Source organism: Vipera berus (genome assembly GCF_964194415.1).
Source record: "Vipera berus genome assembly, chromosome: 6".
In the NCBI taxonomy this organism is placed as follows: Eukaryota; Metazoa; Chordata; class Lepidosauria; order Squamata; family Viperidae; genus Vipera; species Vipera berus.
This window is the reverse complement of record NC_138208.1, coordinates 8,207,799-8,227,883: the sequence shown is the minus strand read 5'-3', so window position 1 is coordinate 8,227,883 and position 20,085 is coordinate 8,207,799. Positions and strand designations below refer to the sequence as shown.

At 42.1% G+C, this 20,085-nt stretch overlaps 1 protein-coding gene across 2 annotated transcripts in view; it reads left to right on the top strand.

The window, feature by feature from the left end:
* The first annotated feature begins 345 nt into the window (after positions 1-345).
* The window catches only part of BMAL2 (basic helix-loop-helix ARNT like 2), a 35,002-nt gene continuing 15,262 nt past the window's right edge, over positions 346-20,085 (top strand). For both annotated transcript variants that reach the window (XM_081330840.1, XM_081330839.1), the window contains exons 1-12: positions 346-537; positions 4,772-4,901; positions 7,455-7,493; positions 8,727-8,765; positions 10,982-11,139; positions 12,176-12,255; positions 14,849-14,941; positions 16,119-16,236; positions 16,986-17,129; positions 18,098-18,332; positions 18,731-18,837; positions 19,912-20,062. In XM_081330840.1, the coding sequence (XP_081186966.1) occupies positions 510-537; positions 4,772-4,901; positions 7,455-7,493; positions 8,727-8,765; positions 10,982-11,139; positions 12,176-12,255; positions 14,849-14,941; positions 16,119-16,236; positions 16,986-17,129; positions 18,098-18,332; positions 18,731-18,837; positions 19,912-20,062 (1,322 nt within the window). In that variant the 5' untranslated portion in view covers positions 346-509. The remainder of the gene's footprint in view (positions 538-4,771; positions 4,902-7,454; positions 7,494-8,726; positions 8,766-10,981; positions 11,140-12,175; positions 12,256-14,848; positions 14,942-16,118; positions 16,237-16,985; positions 17,130-18,097; positions 18,333-18,730; positions 18,838-19,911; positions 20,063-20,085) is intronic.

Below are 20,085 nucleotides of genomic sequence, written 5' to 3'. Positions count from 1 at the left end.
TTCCTGAGCCAGCCATGCTGCCTGAGGAGTGGGTTGGACTAGAAGACCTCCAAAGTCCCTTTCAACTCTTGTTATTCTGTTCTGTTCGGATTGCCAGACAGTAGATTCCACAGCTGAGGCGGGGGGGGGGGGGAAATGCCTTGGCGGAGAGCTGCGTTGGGGGGGGGGAGGAGGAGGAGGAGGAGGGTCCCAGCCTGCGCCCCCCCTCCCTCCCTCTCCCTCTCCCTGCACACGCCGGGTCCCCCCCCCCCGCCCGCCCGCTCGCTCGCTCGCTCGGTCGCTCCGGGCGGCCGCCTCTCGCGAGAAGCAGCGCGCTTCGCCCCGGCCAGGCTGAGCAGGGCGCAGAGGCGGCGCTGACGGCACGGCCGAGCCCCGCTCGCCTTCACGCGGCGCCCGAGGAGGAGGAGGAGGAGGAGTCAAAAGGGGGATCGAGACCCCCCCCGGCCCCCCTCCCTGCCTCCGGGGCGCGGGAGCGCCGCCTCTGCCGCCGCGCTGGGGAAGCCTCGGCCATGGCGGAGGCGGCCGGCGCGGGCTCAGGTGAGAGCGCAGGGAGCGCCAGGTAGGAGCGTCCCGTCGAGGGCGCGGGGGGGTGGGGGGGGTGGAAGGGGGCAGGTCGCTGGAGCTCCCCCCCCCGCGTCTTCAGGCCGCTGGAGGCCCCCTTGCTGGTGGGGAGGGGAGATCCAAGAAGAGGGGAGCAGAGGGAGAGCTTGAAGTGGCGTTAATTTCCTGGCACTTGGAGGGCCTGGCTTCCTCCCGGGCTTCGGATATGCCTTGGTCAATCTCTCTCTCCCTCCCTCCCTCCTTCCTTCTCTCCGTCTCTTTCTCTCTCTCTCTCTCTCCTTCCCTCTCCCTCTCTCTTTCTCTCCCTCTGTCTCCTTCCCTCCCCTCCCTCTCTCCCTCTCTCTCTCCCTGCCTCCTTCCTTCTCTCTCCCTCTCTCCCTCTCCCTCCTTCCTTCTCTCCCTCTCTCTCTCTCCCTCCGTCTCTCTCTCTCTCTCTCCTTCCCTCTCCCTCTCTCTCTCCCTCTGTCTCCTTCCCTCCCCTCCCTCTCCCTCTTTCTTTCTCTCCCTCTGTCTCCTTCCCTCCCCCCTCTCCCTCTCTCTCTCTCCCTCTCCCTCCCCCCTCTCCCTCTCTCCCTCTCTTTTTCTCTCTCCCTCCCTCCTTCCCTCCCCCCTCTCCCTCTCTCTTTCTCTCCCTCTGTCTCTTTCCCTTCCCCTCTCTCTCTCTCCCCGTCTCTCTCTCTCCCTCCCTGCCTCCTTCCCTCTCCCTCTCTCTCTTTCTCCCTCCCTCTCTCTCCCTCCCCCCTCTCTTTCTCCCTCCCTCCCTCTCCCACTCTCTCTCTCTCTCTGTCTCTTTCCCTTCCCTTCCCCCTTCTCTCTCTCTCTCTTTCTCCCTGCCTCCTTCTCTCCCTCTCTTTCTCTCTCTCCCCCCTCTCTTTCTCTCCCTCCGTCTCTCTCCTTCCCTCCCCCTTCTCCCTCTCTCCCTCCTCTCCCTCTCTTTCTCTCTCTCCCTCCCTCTGTCTCTCTCCCTTCTCTGCCCCTCTCCCTCTCTCCCTCCTTCTCTCCCTCTTTTTCTCCCTCCCTCCTTCCCTCCCCCCTCTCCCTCTCTCTTTCTCTCCCTGTCTCTTTCCCTTCCCCTCTCTCTCTCTGTCTCTCTCTCTCCCTGCCTCCTTCCCTCTCCCTCTCTCTACCTCCCCCCTCTCTTTCTCCCTCCCTCTCCCACTCTCTCACTCTCTCTCTCTCTCTCTCTCTCTCTCTCTCTCTCTCTCTATATATATATATATATATATATATATATATATATATATATATATATATATATATATATATATATATCTCCCCCCCCATCTGTGTGTGTATGTGAGAGAGACAGAGAGAGGGAGATTTTTTTTTCCAGCGGGGGACTCACTGTCAGCAGCTCCCAGCCCTTCCCCTCCTCTTTTGCTCTTCCTTCCTTCAGAAAGAGGGAAGAGCTAAAATAACGTGGGATCCCCCCACTTCTCTCCTTTTCATTCGGGAGCCTCCCTTCCCCCACCCCGGAAAACTGATTACCCCGACTCAGAATCTATTTCAGAAGTTGTTAAGTGCAAGAAAAGTCGTTGGTGCTGAGCCTCGAATTGAGTTGGGCAGTTTTTTGTTTTTTTTTTAAATATACCACAACTTTCAGAACTGGAAAAAGTCTGTGAGGTCCAGATTTGATTTGGAGCTGTAGGATCAGCTTCTGGCCACGAGGAGGAGGAGGAGTCGGAGGAGTCAAGATCCTGTAGGGCTTTCGGATCCAAACAGACAAACATCTGGTCCACATCACTATTGTGGAAAAGGAAGAAAGTGGTTCATTGATATTGCAGCACCAGGCAATGCACGAATGGAAGAGAAATAGCTACAAAAAACAAAAAAATATATATCATGGATTAGAGGACCTACAACAGGGGTCTTCAAACTTGGCCCTTTTATGACTTGTGGACGCTGGCTGAGGAATTCTGGGAGTTGAAATCCACAAGTCATAAAAGGGCCAAGTTTGAAGACCCCCCTGACCTACAAGGCTCTTCCAACTCTGTTATTCTGTATTAATTCTGTATCCTGTACTCTCTTTACCTGGCTGCCTCCTGGTTTTAGAACTTGGAAATATTAAGTTTATTTGCACAGTTGGAAAATGGGGGAAGTCTCTGGCTGGCCTTCCCCATTGACACCTTTCAACCATACTGAGAATCTCCTGCAACTCTCTAAAGAACGGAGTAACTCCACTGGGGTTTCAATTTACAAAAAGGCAGTGGAGGCCAACCCAGCTAATTATTGTCTAATCAGCCTGCTGTGTATAATCAGCAGAATTATATCTTTTATCACCAGCTGGCTGGATGAAAGAAGGAACAGGCTGTGCTGCCTTTCAGAGAAGGTGGTGTTTGGTTTAATTTCTTGAGGGGGTTCATGGCCAACATTGTCAGTCTCTCAAGTAGTTGTCTTCTCCAGGGCTGCTGCTCCACGAAAACACAAGATAGGTATAAGGAGAGTGGAGAACTATATATTTATATATATATAAAGGTAAAGGTTCCCCTGCACATGCGTGCTAGTCGTTTCCAACTCTAGGGGCCGGTGCTCATCTCTGTTTCAAAGCCGAAGAGCCAGCGCTTGTCCGAGGACGTCTCCGTGGTCATGTGGCCGGCATGACTAGACGCCAAAGGCGCACGGAACGCTGTTACCTTCCCACCGTAGTGGTCCCTATTTTTCTACTTGCATTTTTATGTGCTTTTGAACTGCTAGGTTGGCAGAAGCTGGGATGAGTAACAGGTGCTCACTCTGTTACGTGGCACTCGGGATTTGACACGCCAAACTGCCGACCTTCTGATCGACAAGCTCAGCGTCCTAACCCACTGAGCCACCGCGTCCCTTTTATATATATATAACCCGCTGTAAGCGGGTTGGTTGGCTGTGTTGTTACATGTTGATTGGTTGATGGGGTAACAACACAGCCAATCAACCCGCTTACAGCAACAAAGCCAGCACCCCACACCCCCCCCACCAATATTTATAGAGACGGCAGCTCTGATCACACTTTGCTCACACAAGCACGAAGCCGAAGACACCAGCCTGAAGATGACAAGTGGGACCTCGTCGAAACATCGCCAAGACACCCTCACACACACACACACACACACACATACACACATATATATATATATATAAAATATGTGTCTGTGTGTGTGTGAAGTATTTAGATGAGAACAAATAAGTTTGAAACAGCTATATCAGTCTCCCTTTAATTCTTTGTTAGCAATCCAAAAAATTTACACAAATATGAGCTGTCACTGTGTGACTACAGCCTGTTGATGGCCTTGGGTTAGGCTGAAACAGGAAATAAGATTTGCCCCGTGTTTGGGGCCTAGCAAGGTATTCTAAATACTTAACAAACACTTAACACATATCTCCCTTGCTTCTCAGCTAACAAAGCGAGAAAGAGCCTGTGGCCTAAGGGTTAGAACAATTGCCTAATGTGCAATCAGCCCAGGTTCGAATCTCAGAAGGGTGTGGCTGACTGATGAGAACAAATAAGTTTGAAATAGCTATATCAGTCTCCCTTTAATTCTTTGTTAGCAATCCAAAAAATTTACACACACACACACACACACACACACACACATATATCACACCTATGTATAGATAAGATAGATTAGATTAAGGTCTGGATAGCGGATGGGGCAGTGCCTGCAGACAGCAGAACAGAAGAGAAAGAACTGGAGAAGATAATAAAATATAAAGACCTGCAGGTAAAAGTGGAACAGCTATAACAAAAGAAAGCAAAGATAGTACCAATAATAATAAGAAACTTGGGTGCAATTCCAAAAACATCTGGAGCACCAATTAAACATCCTCAGCATTGACAATGTTGCGATCAGTCAATTGCAAAAGGCAGCTTTACTAGGAACGGCTTACATCCTGTGATGATACCAACACTATCAAACTTCCACATCTGCCTATTCCAGGTCCTTGGGGAGGACTTGATCGGTGGACAAAAATGCCAAATCCAGTCCGAACATCTGGCTGATTGTCCTGTAAATCATAATAACTGCAAGGACACCTCTAACATCGTCAGACATCAATATCTATCCCAAATCCTTGGGAATTGATAGGATAAATGCCAAATCTAGTTTCAACCTCTGGCTGACTTTGCGATGCCCCATAATAAATACTGTAATAACAACTAAGATAATTCCTTTTTCCTGGTAGTTCAGCAAATTAATTTCCTCTTTCAAGTTGGGTGCTATTTGTCTGTTTTCAGATAATCTTTCCTGGGAAGGAAACCAGGCTGTTGTTTTGGCAGGTGCAAACATGTCTCCCGTGACCCCTTCAATAAATTCATTTACGGCGGAATTTCCTAGAAAGCGAAAAGGGAGCGACTCTGATACTCAGTAAGTGAATATTTACTTTTTTTTGTTAAACAATATCCTGGGTTGGTTTTGCTTTGCACTGAAGTGTGCTTGTTATTCCACACCTGACATGTTTGATTTGGAAAGCTCAGCTGCTTTTATGGAATGGGTATAAATTTTCCTTCAAGCAGCAGGATGTCGGACGGCCCCCAGTGCTGATTTTATTATTTTTCTATTATCTGTGAGGACAAGAGAATTGAGAATTTGCTTTTTTCATAGTGCCATTCTCGGTTTTATGCTTGAGTTTATGTCTATGGAGATTCTCAGCTAGCCAGGTCATAGTTATCCCAAAGATGCTTTTTCACGAGGCAACTGGACTTCCTTGTTTTTCTTTTGAAGACATTTCGCTTCTCATCCAAGAAGCTTCTTCAGCTCTGACTGGATGGTGGGGAATGGAACCATCCAGTCAGAGCTGAAGAAGCTTCTTGGATGAGAAGCGAAACGTCTGTTCAGTTGCCTCCTGAAAAAGCATCTTTGGGCTTGAGTTTATGAAACCATGCAATCTCAGAATAAAATATGCTTTGCGTTACTGGTAGTCCTTGACTTAACGACCACAACTGATCCCAAAGTTTCGGTGGCTAAGTGAGACATTTGTTAAGTGAATTTTGCCCCGTTTTACGACCTTTTTTGCCCCATTTCTTAAAGTCAGTCGCTTCAGTTGTTAATTTAGTCATGTCAACGCTGCTAACATCGGATGTTTTTGCAGTGACAATAGTTGGAAATGTAGCCGTTTTCTTCCTTTCCTTTTAGAGTTAGATGATGCTGGGAGCGGGGAGGAGTGTGAGTGAGACTCCAGCTAGACATAACAACACTAAACTTAGCGTGAGAATCAAGGTTACTGAGCCCAGAGCTGATAAGGATGCCCACGCTTCAAGCTAATTGGGGAATGTGATTTGTGACTGTTAACTGGAGGAGGGAATTGTGCTTTGATACTATCTGCAGAAAACTGAGAATTCAGTTTTTTTGGCTTCGATTACTTAAGTGCTGATATTCTGTTACTCGAATAAAGATCCTTTAAGGTAAACCATGTCTCGAAGTTCTTTTGAAGAGTTTCATCTGTCGGAACCAGGGTTGTTAACTGAACCTGGCTTCCCCACTGACTTTGCTTGTCAGAAGGTCAGAAGGTCGCAAAAGGGGGAATCACATGATCCCGGGGCACTGCCACCGTCATAACTGTGAGTCGGTGGTCAAGCGGCTGAATTTTGATCACGTGACCGTGGGGATGCACCAATGGTTGTGTGAAAAACGGCCGTGTCACTTTTTTCAGTGCAGTTGTCACTAAACAAACTGCTGTAAACCGAGGACTACCTGAAATGCAATCTCAGAATGAAATATCTGCATTATTTTACTCATCTGCTCCTTGCAGGCAGCTCGTAAGAATATAAGCCTCTTCAGATGTCCCCGTTTTCTGCTTTGTGACATATTCCAAAATTACATTTTTATCACTGCTTTTTTTCTTTTCTTCCTCTATCCCAGGGATAGCCAACCTTGGCTTTTTTATGACTCGTGGACTTCAACTCCCAGAATTCCTGAGCCAGCCATGCTGAGGAGAAATGGAGAGATTTCCAAGCTGAGCCATGCTGGATCAGGAATTCTGGGAGTTGAAGTCCACAAGTCATAAAAGAGCCAAGGTTGCCTACCCCTGCTCTATCCCTTCTGTTCATAATTTTAATTGTAATGTTACCACAGTGCTGGAAAGAGTAAAATCTCCAGATGCATTCAATCAGGGGAAATCCACTTTTCACCTGAGGGAGAAATAGGATTGTTTTGGTTTTTTTCCCCTCCAAATCTAAAAAATATCATCATTAATGCCAGGGCTGAGTCTCCAAATGGTTAATATTAATCAATATGTCCTAGGTTTTTTTTGTATAGAATCAGTCCAGTTTTGAACCAATATCTCATATCTCAGCTCCTGAAAAATATCCCACTTTTTCAAGAGGCAACTGGACTTCCTTGGTTTTTCCTTGAAGACGTTTCGCTTCTCATCCGAGAAGCTTCTTCAGCTCTGACTGAAGTTGAGTGCTGACTCCAGTTCAGTCAGAACTGAAGAAGCTTCTTGCGTGAGTAGCGAAATGTCTTCAAGGAAAAAAAACCAAGGAAGTCCAAGTTGCCTCTTGAAAAAAGCATGATAGCCATGACCTGATGACTGAAAATCTCCGAAGACATTTCGTTCCTGAAAATATTTATCTTCATAAAATCCCCGCATTGTCTTTTTTGGTTGCCGTATCTCCAGTCCAACAATTTAGATAAAATGGGCTACAATTCCATCATTGTGGTGTTCCTGAATATGACTTTTATTTAAAAGAGTACATCTTCAAGGCCTTTGGGGGGATTTCTGCATTTTCAGTTCTATTTTTAAATCAGGGATGTTAAGTTTACTGGGACATTATCAGTGTAACTCCAGTCAACAATAGAGGTCAATATTTCCTTTTCTCTGTCTCTGCCAGTTCATCTTCAGCTCATGATTTATTTTTGGTTATACTGATTTTACATTCTTTGGATATCTTCTGATTAATTTAAATTCTCTTTCCCTAGATATACCTGTGATACTGAGGCCGATGATCTCCAGAGCAGGTAGAATGTTTTATCAAAAATAAAACAAAAAAGAGAGATGAATTTTATCTTCTTGGCGGTGTTTAGGCCTATCTAGGGTTAGGCAACCTTGGCTCTTTTATGACTCGTGGACTTCAACTCCCAGAATTCCTGAGCCAGCATGGCTCAGCTTGGAAACCTCCCCCTTTCCACTCAGCACGGCTGGCTCAGGAATTCTGGGAGTTGAAGTCCACGAGTCATAAAAGAGCCAAGGTTGCCTAACCCTGGATACAGAACATTTAAGTAAAATCTATCAGATGAACTGGAAATGCTTAGAAGTTTTCAAAACACACGTTAAAATGGTTAGGCAGCCTCTTCCTTCATAGTTAGACAACAAAGTGCTATTTTAGTTTGGACAGTCCAACTATTTAGAACCTTAGAACTAATTGGCGCATGCTCACACAAGCCAAGTTCAAAACAATTTGCAATGTTCAGACAAACAAAAATGGGGGTTAGTCAATTGGAAGAAGTAACGATAATCTAAGTAAAATATAGACTTTTTACAGTTACATTTGACAATGATTGTCTAAAGCGACTGTAGTCATAGTTGAATTTTATAAATGGGAAACTTTGAAACAGGTAAGTCCTTAACTTACAACTGGAGACTTAGTAACCGTGATTTATGATATATATTTTTTTTGCCAGGAATCAGCATTTACTACTGTTTTTTGGCAAAAAAACCCCATTTCAGACAAAACTACCACCGCGGAAAATAAATATATAAAATTGGCACTATTTACGACTATAATTCTGGGCTGAATTACAATTGTAAGGACTACTTGCATATTGTAAATGGTTGAAATTTCTCTCTATTTCAAGATTCAGGTTATTCTCCAACTCTAACTAAAATTAAAATACTTTTCAGCTACCCTAATTCTTTTAATCATATTTCCATTTTTAAGGATTATTCAAATGATTATTCACAATAATCGATAATACCTTGTTTGTATTTCATTGATACAAATATAAAGAAACCTTTTTTTCCATCAATGCGGAAGAATGTGGAAATTTATATATACATATTTATATAGATGCTTATAACATTTTTTTTTAAAAAAAAATGATCCTGTTTTCATTGAAGTGGACAGATTATTTCAAGTGTTCAAGTCTCCTGCCTTGAGCAGCGTTTTTGTAATAAGCAGTATAGCATTGTAGAATCTATCTCCAGGTTTATCCAGTTGCATTGTATTTAATTTTAATCCTTTCTTTTCCTAGGAGTGAAGATGAGGAGCACGTGAAAATTAAGTATTTCAGGTACTGCAAATTGGACAATGATTTATTTCTCAAAAGAAAACTAAAACTTAAAATTAATTTTGGGTATTGTGGTATAAACAGGATATGTCTTCTTGCAAAAATCTGTTTAATGGCATAAATGCTGAACCATCACATGTAATTTCCACTTTACTTTTTTTGTGGAGCCCTATTAAAAATTGGATTTCAAAGTATTTGGCAAGATCTGTCCGTCTTTACCTGATTTGGTTCAGAATCTTGATTTGAACATTCAGAAAAATAACCCAGTTCAGTTTGGGCCAAACTCAACTCCTCTCTGTCTTATTGATTCTCACTGGGAAAAAATCGATAGATGACTGCAGTAATTTTTTTTTCTAGAGCATTCTTGAGTGAAATTCCCATCAGTGCTAATCCTTAGGGAAAAATGACATTTCACTTACAATTTTCAGGCAAAAAAGCACAGCCTGCGCCATTAGATGCTGACTTTTAGAAACAGAAACCGTGGCTTCAGTTTTTTTGTCTCTTGTAAATATTGTGTAAATTGCAAGGCAGTTGACTTTTCTAGGGAATAAATTATAATAGGTAGTAATTTGCGGACTAGCTGTAGTCCAGTTTTTTTTTAAAGAAACATGAATAAATGACTATGGAATTCCAGCAATCTAATTAAGTCTTTTTGTGATTGTTTATTGGTTCCCCTTTCTATTCCACTTAATTCTGAGTTGAATACAGGTATAGTCCTTGAATTAACAACAATTTGTTTAGTGACCATTCAAAGTTACAACGGCACTGAAAAAAAGATTTATGACCATTTTGCACAGTTACAACCGTCGTAGCATCCCTATGGGGGTCATGCAATCAAAATTCGGGAGCTTGGCAACTGAGTCACATTTATGACGGTCGGCGTGTCCTGGGGTCAAGTGATCCCCTTTGGCGACCTTCTGGCCAGCAAAGTCAGCAAGGAAACCAGATTCACTTAACAACCGTGTTGCTAACTTATCAACTGCAGTGATTCACTTCACAGCCCATGGCGAGAAAAGTCATCAAATGGGGCAAAACTCACCTAACAAACGTCTCGCTTTAACAGTAGAAAATTTGAGCTCAGCTGTGGTCGTAGGTCGAGGACTACCTGTAATTTGAGGGGTTTTTTTTCTTCTTTACCATAAATTGTATTTTAAACTTCCAGTTTTTACTGCTGACCCAGATTTGCGTAAGCTGTTGCAGACTGAAAATATTCTATATTTTTCTGATTCTCCGTAAGATACAGGCCATCCGAGATTCTGTTCGGCTTCTTTATAGATTAGAGATTGTGATTTTAAAAGAAGGAACAGAGTTGGAAGGGACCTTGGAGGTCTTCAACCACCTGCTCAATCAGGAAATTCTGTACCATTGTAGACAAATGACTGTCCAATCATCTCTTCTCCTCCTCCTCCTCCTCCTCCTTCTTATCCCTTTCTCCTCCTCCTTCCATCCTCCTCCTCCTCCTTCTCATCCCTTTCTCCTCCTCCCCTCCTCCTCCTCCCCTCCTTCTCCTCTTCCTCCTCCTCCTTCTCATCACTTTCTCCTCCTCCTCCTTCCATCCTCATCCTCATCATCCCTTTCTCCTCATCCCCTCCTCATCCTCTTCCGCCTCCTCCTCCTTCTCATCCCTTTCTCCTCCTCCTCCTTCCATCCTCCTCCTCATCCCTTTCTCCTCATCCCCTCCTCATCCTCTTCCGCCTCCTCCTCCTTCTCATCCCTTTCTCCTCCTCCTCCTTCCATCCTCCTCCTCATCCCTTTCTCCTCATCCCCTCCTCATCCTCTTCCGCCTCCTTCTTCTCATCCCTTTCTCCTCCTCCCCTCCTCCTCCTCCTCCTCATCATCACTTTCTCCTCCTCCTCCTTCCATCCTCCTCCTCATCCCTTTCTCCTCCTCCCCTCCTCTTCTTCTTCCGCCTCCTTTTCCTTCTCATCCCTTTTTCCTCCTCCTCCTCCTCCTCCTTCTCATCACTTTCTCCTCCTCTTATTTTTATTCTTCATTGATTCTGTTATTCTGGCATAGCTTGAAACATTTCTTTTATATATATAGACCCTTGAGTTTTGGAGGATTTTATTTTCAGTTTCACATTTGAGAATGACTGAAAAATGAAAGAGGTCCTGCGTTTCTTTGTAGCAACCGGTCAACAGTATTTTCTCGTGGTGTGGGGAGAAAGAAACTTCTAATGGGGAAATACTTATTTTTGTCTTCTCCCCCCCCCCCCCCAGGGAGGCTCACAGCCAGACGGAGAAAAGGAGAAGAGACAAAATGAATAACCTGATAGAAGAATTATCCGCTATGGTACCTCAATGCAGTCCAGGGGCTCGTAAGCTGGATAAGCTTACAGTATTAAGAATGGCTGTGCAACATTTAAAGTCACTGAAAGGCAAGAATAAAAACTTATCAAAAATTCTGAACGGTGCTTCAAAAGCTGTCCTTTTAGCAGCTACTATTGTTTTCCTCCATATTTATAAAAAGTTCTAAAGTTGATGGGGTAATCAATCCAGTTCAGACGGTGAAAGCTAAAATAATTCTTCCCGTACTCTTACCGATACCGTGCCAAGGAGAATTGATCAATACTTAACTCATCTCGCAGTGAATGTTACTCAGTTTTTAATCGTCCTGGCATCGGCTCATTGCTACTACTAATGAAATACGGCGACAGCTTTCATCCTGTCCAACTGTTGGGAGGGAAATCTTTGGGCTACATCACCCTGTCTTGTTTTATTCTTGGTTTGGTGCATAAACTGCTGTAAAATCTCACGTTGGTTTTCCATAAAAGTGATTTGTGTTAATTTTAACTTTATTGCAATCATGACAAGAAAAGGGATTTAGAATGCTATTTCTGAGTTGTGTTAAGTAAATGTGTTGTGTATTTGTTTTAGTTAATTAAGGAGTCCTCTCTCCCTCTCCTTCCTTCCTTCCTTCCTCCCTCTCTCCCTCCCTCCCTCTCCATTTCTTTCCTTCCTTCTTCTCCTTCCTTTCTTCCTCTCCATCTTCTTCTTTCCCTTCCTCCCTTCCCTCTCTTTCTTCTTCCTTCCCTCCTGTCTTCCTTCTCCTTCCTTTCTCCATCTCCTTCCTTCCTTCCTTCCTTTCTTCCTCTCCTTCCTCCCTCCCTCCCTTCCTCTCTGCTCTCTTCTTTCTCCTTCCTTCCTTCCTTCCTTCCTTCCTCCCTCCCTCCCTCCCTCCCTCCCTCCCTCCCTTCCTCTCTGCTCTCTTCTTTCTCCTTCCTTCCTTCCTTCCTTCCTTCCTTCCTTCCTTCCTTCCTTCCTTCCTTCCTTCCTTCCTTCCTTCTTTCCTTCCTTCCTTCCTCCCTCCCTCCCTCCCTCCCTCCCTCCCTCTCTGCTCTCTTCTTTCTCCTTCCTTTCTTCCTTCTTTCCTTTCTTCCCTCCCTCCCATGTTCTCTCATGAGTATTTTGCAGGTTCCACCGGTTCTTACTCAGAAGTTAGGTATAAGCCTTCATTTTTACAAGACGATGAACTTCAACAGCTCATTCTTAAGGTATATTAAAGTTGGACACAGGGGCCTGCTCTTTCTGTAAGCAGCAACTGTACTATAGAATAGTGTTTACGTCTGCATAGTCAGCATCCTAGTTTTAAGAGTATTTATAAACTGATGTGCAAATTTTCCTTTTTGAGCTCAAAACATGCTCCTCAGGCTTTAGAGATTACTCCATTGTATATCTGGAAATACTCTGAATATGAAAAGTATTTCATTAAAAGAATACTTCAGCTGCAGACAGAATAATATTGCAATACTTCATTTTTTTGAACTTGGGACAAACCCTTTTTAAACTCCAGTCTGGATGTTTTCACATTTGAAATTTCTTAATTTGTACCCATCTATTCTAATACAAGACTTAAAATAGATGTTGCATCAAACTGGGACTTTAGAAGTTTTCAGATGATGTTGTAAGTCGAATGGAATTTAGTAAGCTGCTTGCTACGCTAAATCACAGATTAGTTTTCGTTAAAATTTTAATACTATTTAAGGAATAAATAAATGAGCTAGACTAAGTCACAGATTAGTTTTAGTTGAAATTTTAACACCATTTAAGGAGTAAATAAATGATCTTAATATTAAATTAAGGAAACGAGGCAGATGACGTATGTGGTATTTAAAGTACGTACGTGATCAGACTGATTATCTTCGTGATAAAAATTTCAACTAGGGTACATTGGAAACCCATGTCAAGTACTGATAAAAAAAAGAAGCTTGCTATTAAATCCAGGTAATTCAAATCCCCAATAACAAAGGTAGACGTGAAAATGTTGACTGAGGTTGGCTGGTCTTTCAGAACTTGATCCTTATTTAGTAAGTAAGTAATTAAGATGATTGGCTTGAATCAGAATCCCAAAGGATTTATTTCAGTAACCGCAGAGCACACCCCAGCACAACACGTAGCGATCGTGAGGCTTAAAATATAGCACTGAAAGTGAGGATGATAAAATAAATTCTATAAACAACCTAGGGCTAATTCTAAAACTGATTTAGCCCAGAGTCTGTAAAGCAAGGGTCTTCAAATTTGGCCCTTTTATGACTTGTGGACTTCAACTCCCAGAATTCCTCAGCCAACGTGGGGGAACTATGGCCCCTTCATGACTTGTGGACTTCAACTCCCAGAATTCCTCAGCCAACGTGGGGGAACTATGGCCCCTTCATGACTTGTGGACTTCAACTCCCAGAATTCTTCAACCAGCGTGCCTGGCTGAGGAATTCTGGGAGTTGAAGTCCACAAGTCATCAAAGGGCCAAGTTTGAAGACCCCTGCTGTAAAGTTGAGGAGCTACAATCCCCTTTCTAAGATTGCAAGGTGACACAAAACGAAAATGGCTGATTTATAGCTGATAAAGAGCATTGTATGAAATTTAGGATGTGTTAAATTAGCCTGCAGAATAATAAAATTGGAAAGGATCTCGAGGTCTTCTAGTCCAATCCCTTGCTCAAGCAACTGACCCCCATGCTATTCCAGACAAGTCCAGTCTCTTCTTAAAAGCCTTCAGTGATGGAACACCAGCAACTTCTGAAAGCAAACCGTTCCACTGTTTGATATTTCTCACCGTCAGGAACTTTCTCCTTAGTTCTAGGTTGCTTCTCTCCTTGCTTAGTTTCCATCCGTTGCTTCTTGTCCTGCCTTGAGGCGCTTGGGAAAAATAGCTTGACCCCCTTGTCTTTGTAGGAGCCCCACAAACATTGGAACACCGCTATCATGCCACCTCTAGTCCCATTAAAGTAGTTGGGATTAGAAGAATGAAAGGTTAATTCTTGACTACCAGCATATCAGGGAAGGAAACGTTGGGAATGTACTAAAAGAGAATTTGAACGGCTATGTTGCTGCTTGCGCTGATGACGCTACCTAGCTGGGTAATAAAACGTCTTCAAGCAAAGGGCCAAACTCACAGACCACCAAAAACCTCCACAATTTTGGAAATGTATAGCTTACAGTGCAAATGTATAAAGGTAAAGGTTCCCCCGCACATGCGTGCTAGTCGTTTCCGACTCTAGGGGCCGATGCTCATCTCCGTTTCAAAGCCGAAGAGCCAGCGCTTGTCCGAGGACGTCTCCGTGGTCATGTGGCTGGCATGACTAGACGCCAAAGGCGCACAAAACGCTGTTACCTTCCCACCGTAGTGGTCCCTATTTTTCTACTTGCATTTTTACGTGCTTTCGAACTGCTAGGTTGGTAGAAGCTGGGACGAGTAACAGGCGCTCACTCTGTTACGCGGCACTCGGGATTCGACCCGCCAAACTGCCGACCATTTGATCGACAAGCTCAGCATCCTAACCCACTGAGCCACCGCGTCCCTTTGCAAATGTATAGCCTACTACAAATTCCTGTGATTGTGACTGGGTGGAGCAAAACCCTTCTTGCTAAAAGGAGGTGAAGGGAATACCACAACTATTTATGGGTCTGTCTTCGGGGCAAAACAATATTCATGGTGCTGATTTCTCTTGAGTTTTCCTGACCTCCTAAATACTCATGAAAATAATATCAAGGCTTTAATGTTGTTTTCCTCTATCCTCACCTGACTTCTTACTACAGAGCTGCCTGCCTGTATCCATTACAGTCTTATATTTGTCTCCTTAATTTATAGGTTGCCGATGGTTTCCTATTTGTGGTTGGATGTGACAGAGGAAAAATCCTGTTTGTTTCCGAATCTGTTTCCAAGACACTGAATTATGATCCTGTAGGTAGCCTAGTATTTCAAATCCTTCCATCAATAGCCTTGGATTTGCTGTAAAATGTCACCTAGGTTGCTTGATGTGGGCAAAAGGATCAGGAACAGAAAGGTGTGACTTGCGTAAGGGGCCCTCAGTACTCATTGTTACAGCGTGGAAGTATCCGATGTGCAACTGATTGGAATAGGATTTTTAAAATAGGGCTTAGAAAAAATGTTCCTGCTTAATTGAAACAATACTGTACTGTACTGCTATAAGGACTCACGGACCCATCTCATCAGCCCTCTCCTGATAAAATACCCGGGAAATACTGATCTTTTTTTATGTACAACTGCTGTTATCAGATCAGTCTGATGTAGTCTCTTTGAATGTAGCTAGATTTTGTTATACTTAATTAAGCAGACTTTGACTCCATTGACAGTCACCACCAATTGTTCAATATTATCTTATCTTCCTGTCCTGTCCTATCCTATTCTACCCTACCCTACCCTACCCTACCCTACTCTCTGCATTCTATTCTATTCTATTCTATTCTATTCTATTCTATTCTATTCTATTCTATTCTATTCTATTCTATTCTATTCTATTCTATTCTATTCTATTCTATTCTATTCCTAATCTTTATTCTATTCTATTCCTAATCTTTATTCTATTCTATTCCTAATTTCTATTCTGTTCTATTCTATTCTATTCCTAATCTTTATTCTATTCTATTCCTAATTTCTATTCTATTCTATTCTATTCTATTCTATTCTATTCTATTCCTAATCTTTATTCTATTCTATTCCTAATTTCTATTCTATTCTATTCTATTCTATTCTATTCTATTCTATTCTATTCTATTCTATTCTATTCTATTCTATTCTATTCTATTCTATTCCTAATCTTTATTCTATTCTATTCCTAATTTCTATTCTATTCTGTTCTGTTCTGTTCTATTCTATTCTACATTCTGTTCTATTCTACATTCTATTCTACTCCTGTTCTGTGACCATAATAAAACTACTACTACTACTACTATTAAAATAGGGCCTAGAAGAACAAATGTTTCCACTGAATTGAAAAGATGATAACAGTGATGAAGTTATTTCATCGCTCAAACATTAGACTCTTGTGTTTTTATTTGGTTGCTTGAATAAGATGGTCAAAGCAGGCTCCTAATCTGATCATGGTGTCTTCCATCAGACACATCTGATTGGTCAAAGTCTTTTTGATTATCTTCACCCGAAGGATGTTGCCAAAGTAAAAGAACAGCTGTCCTCTTCAGATGCTTCACCCAGAGAAAAACTGATAGATACCAAAAGTAAGTATGCAGTTAAAAAATCATTAACAAGACATGGCAATTTCCCCCCCCCCCAGTGTATATCACCTATATTTCGCATATATGATTGCTTCTGGGTAGAAATGGAAAAAAGGAAACGTGTGCATGTTTTAGAGTACGGAAATGAATAATGTGCATATTCTAAATTAGGGGTCTCCAAACTTGGCAACTTTAAGTCTTCTAGACTTCAACTCCCAGAATTCCTCAGTCGGTGTGGCTGGAGAATTCTGGGAGTTGAAGTCCGCAAGTCTTAAAGTTGCCATGTTTGGCGGCCCCTGTTCTAAATTACGTGCCCATTTCTTAAATTCTTTTGCTCCAGTGTATCAGCTTAGTAGAAATGTCCTGATATACAGGTGGTCCTTGAATTATGGCGAATCCACCCAAAAGCTACTTATGATCCAGTTCCTAAGTTCTGACAGTTGTCCCCCTCCCAGTCACGTGACCACATTTTGGATGCTTGCCAACTGGCCTGCATTTAACTTAGACAACTACTGTAAAAGTTACCAAATTTCTAGCAATAATTTGCAGAAGCTGGATAATAGCCCCCTCTTGTTACTGTTTACGGTCTGGTTTCTTTCTATTTCATTCTTTTTTTTAAAAAAAAGTCCTTATGTTTTGTTGGTCTGGGACTGTCAATAAACAGTTTGATTTGGTGAATTAATGTGGCAAAATATTCATAGCTCTGTTACAAACGTATGTTTGCATATTCTGCTCTGACGGAACTTGAAAAGCTGGTTTGCAAGTTCGCATGGATTTCCAAGCGGGATCATCTTGTCTGCATTCTGGTGCTCGGCGTTCATTTTTTTGCCGCATCAAGTACACAAAAAACACAGTCAAGGAAGAGAAGGACTCCCTGTCGAACTCAAAAAAGAAAGGTATCGTTGAAATAAAAAATGGTTCTCTTTCAGACCTGTTAACTGGCAATCCTGATGAATTATGATGTGCTTGAAGGTGGCACTGTAGGTTGGGGACCCCTGATTTACAGCCCCCTCTAAGTGGTTTACAGAGTCACCCTATTGCCCCCCCCCTCCAACAATCTCGGTCCTCATTTTACCCACCTCAGCAGGATGGAAGGCTGAGTCGACCTTGAGCTGCTGAGGATCAAACTCCTGGCAGTAGGCAGAGTTAGCCTGCAATACTGCATTTTAACCACTGTGCCACCACAGCAATAGAAGTAGAAGCAAAAATAGAATTTAGACTTATATACCACTTCACAGTGCTTTACAGCCCTCTCTAAGCAGTTTACAATGTGGGCCTATTCCCCCCAACAAACTGGATCCTCATTTTACCAAGCTTGGAAGGATAGAAGGCTGAGTCAACCTTGAGCTGGTGAAGATTGAACTCCAGGCTGTGGGCAGAGGTTGATTGCAATACTTCATACTAACCACTGCACCATCACGGCATTGAACAGAATAGAGTAGAGTAAGAATAGAATAGAATAGAATAGAATAGAATAGAATAGAATAGAATAGAATAGAATAGAATAGAATAGAATAGAATAGAATAGAATAGAACAGAACAGAACTTAGACTTATATACCACTTCATAGTGCTTTACAGCCCTCTCTAAGCAGTTTACAGAGTTAGCATTTTGCCTCCAACAATCTGGATCCTTACTTACCAACCTTGGAAGGATGGAAGGCTGATGTATGCTTATGTACGTGTGCACCCCGGTTTTTTGTAAAATTAGAAAGACGCTTCCATAGATCATATAAATTGAATAATGCTTAAAAACAAATCTTACTGATAAAGATTGTGGCCTTCTGCATCAATTTCCTGCTCCTGCTACCCTCAGGGGGAAAAAATTGAAATTAAAAAAATATATTCTGCTTTGATTCCATTAGATCATAAAAAGTATCGTACCATTCACTGCACTGGTTATCTAAAAAGCTGGCCCACAAATGAGGTGGGAATTGAAGAAGATACGGAAAAAGAGAGTGGCAGTTTTAATTGTCTTGTGGCAATTGGCCGATTACACCCTTACACCATTCCACAAAAAAACATTGAGATTAAAGTCAAGGCAACAGAATTTGTAACCCGCTTTGCCATGGATGGAAAATTTGTGTTTGTAGATCAACGGTAAGCATTTTTGCCTTACTGCCTTGTTACAATGCACTTGGCTAAGGTTTTCAGTATTTAGAATATGAATTCTATTTTCTATAATAGCTCTAGTAAAGTATTGGCAATATAAAACATTTCTTTAGCAGCTCAATGCTGTATCCAGTGTGTTTTAAATTTTGTAAAAAATTAATGAAAACCAAAATGTGCTAGTTAACTAAAGTTATAAGATTGTAAAGATTAGACGTTATAAAAATTTCAAATTTGTGTGTTTGTGTGTATGTCTTTCACCAGATCAGTTCACCTTTCTTTGCTATGTGTTTTCTATTTTGTATATGCTACAAAAAAAACCTACTGAGCTGTGGAAAGTTAATTTTAGAAGTTTGTAGATTATACTATGTTTACATTTCCCAATACAGAGCAACAGCAATTTTAGGATATTTACCCCAAGAACTATTAGGAACATCTTGTTATGAATATTTCCACCAGGATGACCACAATCATCTAACTGAAAAACACAAAACAGGTACACTATAGCTGCTATTCCTTAACTCTAGTGTAGAACTCTTGAATAAATATTTTGCTATGAAGCTTCTGAACTTTTAGTATGCACTGGTTTAATAAATAGCACGTATCACTTTGTACACTGGATTTGTAAAAAGATTTCATCGGATTGCTTAGTTCTGGGTAGAATTGTCTTCCATATAATAGTTCTTAACAAAGGCAAAGAAACTCTACAGTTGTTTAGCTTATCAAAAGGAAATACAGGTAGTTCTCGACTCATTCATTTAGTGACCGTCCGAAGTTGCAGTGGCATTGAAAAAAAGTGAATTATGATTTTTACACTTATAACCATCGTGCCATCCCAATAGTCACATGATTAAAATTCAGAGGCTTGGCAACTGGCACGTACGTATGACGGTTGCGTTGTCCCAGGTCATGTGATCCCCTTTTGCAACTTTCTGACAAGCAAAGTCAATGGAGAAGCCAGATTCGCTTAACAACCGTGATACTAATTTAACAACCACAGTGATTCACTTAACAGCTGTGGCAAGAAACAACGTAAAATGGGGCAAAACTCATTTTAACAGCTGTCTTTTCTCAGCAAGAGGATATTGTGGTCTTAAACTGAGGGCTACCTTTGAGAATTTAATTCCTCTCCGCCTTATTCATTATGTTCCAAAATATGCAAAGGGAAGACAATTACGCACATCCAGATGGACAGGTTGACAAGGTCTCCACAATGGATAGGTTTGTAAGGAAAATTTGTGGGTGTGTTGAATGGAACATAGAGCTGTGATCCGAATCTTAACACAAATCCATCAAACTATCAGATTGCTCAAATATAATGACCCATTTTTAAGCGCTAGAAAGTTATCGTAGCAAAACAATGTAACTCTTTTAATCTCCCTTTCCACTGGCTGGCAAAAACCTGGAGCTGAATTTTGGATTTGATGGTCAATTTCTTCCCAACTCTTATATTAATAAAACTCTTAAAAGTCGTGAAATTGCCATGTCGGTAAGCCTCATTTAGTTAACCACAGTAATTAACTTTGGTTTTATTGAATAACTTTTTTCTGTCAAATTTATTTTTCCACAGTGTTACAGAGCAAAGAAAAAATATTTACCAATTTCTACAAATTCAAAGCGAAAAACGGCTCTTTTGTCACGTTAAAAAGTCAGTGGTTTAGCTTCATTAATCCATGGACCAAAGAACTGGAATACATTGTGTCAATCAATACTGTTGTTTTGTAAGTTTCTTGGTACTCTATAT